General features: G+C 38.1%; 1 protein-coding gene across 4 annotated transcripts in view; it reads right to left on the bottom strand.

Moving 5' to 3' along the window:
- MPP7 (membrane protein, palmitoylated 7) overlaps positions 1-6,678 on the bottom strand; it is a 240,166-nt gene that overhangs the window by 93,371 nt on the left and 140,117 nt on the right. For all 4 annotated transcript variants that reach the window (XR_001512606.1, XM_006756156.2, XM_006756157.2 and 1 more), the window contains exon 5: positions 5,613-5,744. Coding sequence is in view for 3 of the 4 variants with exons in the window: in XM_006756156.2 (XP_006756219.1) it covers positions 5,613-5,744 (132 nt within the window). In the remaining variant the exon portion in view is untranslated. The remainder of the gene's footprint in view (positions 1-5,612; positions 5,745-6,678) is intronic.

Genomic DNA, 6,678 nt, shown 5'->3' with positions numbered 1-6,678 from the left:
AGAGAGGGAGGGATCAAAGATTGACTCTATGGTTTTTGGCTGAGCAACTGGAAAGATGGGATTGTCATCAACTGAGAGGGGGAACCCTATGGATGGAACATATTTGTAGACAAAGACCATTTTACTTTGGAACATGTGAAGACTGAGATGTCTACTAGACATCTAAATGGAGATCAAGTAGGCAGGTGGATATACAAATTTAAAGATTAGAATAAACATCTGGAAGAGAAATAGCCCTGGGAGTCACTAGCATACAGATGTTGTATGAATCACTTCCAGAATGTGTAAATAAAAAGAGCACTCCAGTATGTAAGGATTACTTTGTTATAGATATGTACCCTAAAATAGAATACATTTGCTATCCGCTGATTCTCCCCTTCCTTGGATGGTAAACTATGAACCTGAGGAATAATCTCCCACTTTCTACATGACACTAGTTAGCACTCAACTTATCTTCTTTACGATCTCTTTACTTCTGAAGATAACTATTTCCATTTTGCTTTCCAAACCGCTATATCATAATTCTTTGATGTATTCTCAATGCAACATGCATAAGAATAAAGCTCACTGACTATAATACTGTACAAAAGTTAAAAGTCCTAAGGCATATTCGCAAATGCAAAATGAATTAAAATTGAATCTAATGTTTTAAAACATTTTCTTATATAGTTATTTTTAATTTATTTGGTGTGATTTTGACAAAATATGAGTATAGAGAACTTTAGGTTAGACTGAGAAGAATAAATTCTGATTAGATATTTGTTGCTATTACTATAAAATGGTTTATAAAAGAGGAATGCAAAGAGGACTAGGCTATCATGATCTCCTTGAATAAAAATTTCATCTCCTGTAACACTGCCAATATTGTAAGAACTTTTTAAGCTGGTAGCACAGTTGATTTCAAGTTAATCTTTTGAAGTTGGAATTTTCAAAGTATGGTCTACCAAATATTTGCATCAAAAACCTCTTAGACAACTTTTAAAATCTAGATTACCAGGCCTTGCCCAAAACCTACTAATGTAGACCATTTGCAGTAAAGGCCCAGAAGTCTGCATTTTTAAGTAAGTGCCTCAGGTAATTCTTATAATACCAGAGTTTGAGAACCACTATTCTAAAAGAACCAAGAAGACAACCCATGCAAGAAACGCTGAAAATTTAGGATGAAATCCACCTACCAACTAATAGAATTTCATTTTCTTAAGCTTGTCAAAAAATCTTCTGGATACAACAAATATAAACTGCTCCGAACTCACAAGGGAGGGAGGATAGCTCTGCCCCTTATATCCTGGTTGTTGTTTTTCACCCCTTCTCTCAATTCTTTTATCCATCCCTCCCCTAGAATTAGCACCCTTTTTCCCTTTCCATTGACAAATGCCTACATGATCTTTGTTCACTGCCCCTTCTAGAAAATCATGCTGTGCTTAAATAGTTGTCATCTAGCCTCTACCTTATTATTTGATGGACCATTTATCTAACACATAATGCACAAGAACATATAAAGCATTTCAAATACATTATATCTCATATGATATTTAAAACGCTCTCAAAGAGGTATACTTTCTGATAAGGAATCTGAGACGGAGTTGTTAAATAACTTGCTGTGTAAGGATATATGGAAAATAAGTGACACCCTATAACACTCACTTAGGTCACCTAATGCACGCTTGGTATTCATTTTACCACATTACACCGGGATCGAATAAACAAAATTACATTCTTAACATGGATAATCTAACCCTTGGCTGCTAAAGCATATGGCCTTTTCTCTTGAATCATTTGCCAAAATATACTGACCATACATACACTTGAAAGAATTATATTTTACTTTGGCTTCTCTCTCCTTGCCCATTTGTGGGGAAGCAGAGAGGAAAATCCTATTAAGTACATTACAAACTTGCCAAATCTTATATAATAAAAGCCTAATATGCTAAGTGTCCGGTGGTCCTTTCAACCAATCAAAGCGTAATATGCTAATGATATGCTAAGGCTACTCAACCACTCACTATGATGTGCACTGACCACCAGGGGGAAGACAGTTGATTGGTCAATCAGTTGATATGATGTGCACTGACCACCAGGGGGGCAGATGCTCTGACCGGTAGGTTCGCTTATTGCTGAGGTCCGGCTGATCGGGACTGAGTGAGACAGGCCAGACATGCCCTGGAGCCCTCCCACGGCCCCTCTCGGCTCCGATCATGCACCAGTGGGGTCCCTCGGCCTGGCCTGAGCCCTCTCGCAATCTGGGACCCCTCAGGGGATGTCGGAGAGGCAGTTTTGGCCTGATCCCGCAGGCCAGGCCAAGGGACCCCACTGGTACACAAATTCATGCACCTGGCCTCTAGTTATACCATAAAATACTATTAAGAAACTGAACAATTTTGAGAGATGCTTATAATATCTCCCAAATACACAAATATTACAAACCTGGAAAACATTCTCATGCTAAAGATAAATATTCAGTTTTTAAATAACATCAATTCAACACAATTTTTAAAGAAATTTCCCTGGTTCCCTTTCCTAAATATCTAACCTTTTGCTATCACCTGCATAGCCCCATAGGCTCAGTATAATCATAAGGGAATTAGTCATTTATATTCCCATGTATTTTCTTTTATTCTTGCTAATTGAATGTATAATACTTCTAGTCACCTAAATAAAAACCTCCTGTGCTACTGTTGACTTCCTCTCTCCTCTTGCCCTCTGCATCCACAGGTCCTATCAAATCTAACATGTCACTCTTGCCACTATCTTATATAACTTGTATTATATAATCTATAATGGAAGAGGGTATTAGATGCATAATCACTACCTCAAAGTTAGGTCAAATTATTTCAGTTGTTACATGCTTATTAGCTAAATAAATGTTTAGTAACAAACTATGATAATACAGCTTTAGATTATTTTACATATGTCATTCAACTTTTATGAATATAAACTAACTCATAGTAGCTCCAGTTAAACTTTTTGTGAAATTTTGATGCAGTAATGCCAAATTTCTTTGATAAACATGTTGAAGATCTTATTTTATCAGAAGGCATGGTACTTTAGGGTATCCATGGATGAGATTCAGGGGCTCAATAAATCCCTTGACATAATATGAAAACTTATCTGTACATTTTTCTGAGTAGGAATGTCCAATGCATTTATCAATATACCAAAGTTACCCTTAAGCAAAAAAAAAAAAAAAAAAAAAAAAGAAAAAAAAAAAAAAAAAAAAAAAAGAAGAGAGAAAAGAACCAAAAGGGAAAAGTGCAAAGACACAACATGGTATAGAAGAAAAAACTAGAGCCTGGTGGGGTGGCTTAGTTGGGAGGAGTGTCCCATACACCAAAATGTTTCGGGTTCGATTCCCCACCAGCGCACATAACTAGGTCATAGATCAGATCCCTGGTCAGGGTTGTTAAATAACTTGCTGGGTATTAAATGTTTACCACATTACACCGGGTCGAATAAACAAAAGGTAGAGGCTAGATGACAATTATTTAAGCACAGCATGATTTTCTAGAAGGGGAAGTGAACAAAGATCATGTAGGCATTTGTCAATGGAAAGGGAAAAGGGTGCTAATTCTAGGGGAGGGATGGATAAAAGAATTGAGAAATGGTATTAAACCCCCATTTATTTAGCTAATAAGCATGTAACAACTGAAATAATTTGACCTAACTTTGAGGTAGTGATTATGCATCTAATACCCTCTTCCATTACAGATTATATAATACAAGTTATATAAGATAGTGGCAAGAGTGACATGTTAGATTTGATGATATGAGAGGCGACCAATCAATGTTTCTTTCACACTGATTTTTCTCTCTCTCTTTTCCTTCCCCTCCTCTAAAAATCAATTAAAACATATTCTCATGTGAGTATTTAAAAAAAAACAAGGATAAAAACACAAACTAGTATTTAAAAACAGAAATTCAAGTTTGGATCTTGGTTCTACACTCATTAACTCTCATACTTGGGTAAGTTGCTTCACTTCTCTCAACATTAGTTTCCTGGTTTGTAAAAAGAAAAACTATGATCCTCATACCAACTATGAAAATTAAATATAATGTATGTAAAGTACTTAACATAGTTCTAAGCAACTATTATCTTATCAACTGCTATTTGCTTTAAGAAAATAGAAATATCTTAATTAGAATAAACAACATTTAAAATCAAGTGCTAGGTAATGAAATTTATTTTTTCTTTTGACTGTAGATTTATAAATATACTAGAGGCCTGCTGCAGGAAGATTCCCACAAGAATAGGGCTTCCTGAGTCCGGAGAAGGTGGGCTGCCTTCTCCACTGCCTCGATTCCTCCCATCTCCGCTGCCTGGCTCCCTCCCATCTCTGCTGCTTGGCTCTCTCCCATCTCCACTGCCTGGCTTCCTCCCGTCTCTGCTGCTGTCCCACACGGCCGCCCCGGGTTGCACACAAGAGGGCCAGATGGTGGCCGGGCGGGCGGCAGATCGCTGCTGTCCTGCCTGGCCACCCCGGGTGGCACATGGGAGGGCTGAATGGCTGCAGGGCAGACGGCGGATGGCACTGTCCCGCCCTGCCTGCAGTATGCAAATCTAACAGCCATCTTTGTTGCGTTAATTTGCATACTCTTCCTATTGGCTGATGGTCATAGCAAAGGTATGGTCAATTAGCATCTTTGTCTTTTATTAGTGTGGATGGATACACTGCATATTTATTTCCTATTATTGCTATAACAAATGACGACAGATTTAATGACCTAAACAACACAAATTTGCTACCTTACAATTTGGAAGTAGGAAGGCCAAAATGGGTATGAAGGGGCTAAAATCAAAGTGTCAGCAGGGCTACATTTCTTTGGCAGATGTAGGATAAAATCCGGTCCTTGCTTGTTCCATTTACTAGAAGCTTCTAGAATTCTGTGGCTCAATGCCACATCACTCCAACCTCTGTTTCCATCATCACCTCTCCTTCTGTTACTCTGGCCCTTGTGCCTCTTTCTTTCACTTTAGTTATAACACTTGTGATTAGATTGAGCCGACTAGCTAATCCAGAATATTCTCCCCATTTGAACCCTTTTATTAGCCCAGCCTGTGTGGCTCAGTGGTTGAGAGTTGACTGATGAACCAGGAGGTCACAGTTCAATTCACGGTCAGGGCACATGCCAGGGTTATGGGCTTGATACCCAGCAAGGGGTGTGCAGGAGGCAGTTGATCAATGATTCTCTCTCAATATTTATGTTTCTATCTTTCTCTCCCTTGCCCTTCCTCACCGAAATCAATTTTAAAAAATATTACAATAAATAAGTAAATAAATAAAATTAGCTTCCTAGAAAAGCCATAAGCAATTATTCTTAGTTGCACCATTTAATCTCAAATCATCTGTGACTGGTGCATATGCTTTCTTTTATAAATGTCAACAATTCACATTTTAAAATTATTGCTACTTATAATCAATAAAATGCCATTTCATTTGCCTTCATTTTTCTAAATCATATATATTCTTTAGACATAAATGTTCCATTTATTTGAAAGTTTTAGGACACAGAGCAAGTGTATTTTAAAGAGAGGAATTTTTGGAATGTCCTCATCAGATTTGGCTTTATCATGATATCTACTCATATCTGGGCACAAGAAGTAGATCAAAACTTACCAGGGGTTCTCTATTTTTGACCAGACGGATTATTTTTACTGAGTCTTCCTCATCATCAATATCATCGGGCATAGGAGGCAATACTGGATCATACTTCTTCTGAGCCACAGTGTCATGCACAGAGAGCAAAGCCTATCAATGACAAAGGTTGATAAAAAACAATTAATCTGATTGGTGTTTCTGAGTTCTTGGAATAGAATATATGCACCCCTATGTTCATAGCAGCACAATTTATAATAGCTAAGACTGGAAACAGCTTAAGTGCCCATCAGCAGATGAGTGGATTAAAAACCTGTGGTACATCTACACAACGGAATACTATGCTGCTGTGAAAAAGAAAGAACTTCATTTGCAGCAGCATGGATGGACCTGGAGAGCATTATGCTAAGCGAAATAATCCAGTCAGAGAAGGATAAGTATCACATGACCTCACTCATTTGTGGAATATAATGAACAATGTAAACTGATGAACAAAAATATAGAAATATAGAAACATCAAACAGACCATGAAATTAGGGGGATGAGGGCATATTTGGGGGGTGGGAGCAGCCAGGGAGAGGTCAATGTGGGAAAAAAGGAGACAAATGTAATACTTTCAACAATAAAGAATTTAAATGAAAAAAATTAATCAAATACAAAACCCCAAACTCATAAAAGTATAAAGAAAATCTAATTGGTGTAATAATCCTATCTAATAAAAGAGAAATATGGTAATTAGCGTACAACCGCTACCCTTCCCATTGGCTAATCAGGGCAATATGCAAATTAACTGCCAGCCTAGATGGCGGCCGGCAGCCAGGCAGCTTGAAACTAACATGAGGCTTGCTTGCTTAAGTGACGGAGGAAACCAACGTTCCCCACCTGCTTGCCGGCCTCTGAGCCTGCAGTTTGAAACATTGTAACAAATATAGAAGCTAAACAAAACCCCAGAAACCTGTTTTCAGTGAGCCAGGATCTCAGAGCTGGAGTTATACATTGTTTCGATCACAGAACGGAAACAAATCAGATACCTACTTTCAGCAGCGGGGGCCTAAGAGCTGGAGCATCCGAGCTAAAGCTGGCCCAG

This window comes from Myotis davidii, unplaced genomic scaffold (assembly GCF_000327345.1).
Source record: "Myotis davidii unplaced genomic scaffold, ASM32734v1 scaffold494, whole genome shotgun sequence".
Lineage (NCBI taxonomy): Eukaryota > Metazoa > Chordata > Mammalia > Chiroptera > Vespertilionidae > Myotis > Myotis davidii.
The sequence above is the reverse complement of the archived record's forward strand: the minus strand, read 5'-3'. Positions and strand labels throughout refer to the sequence as shown.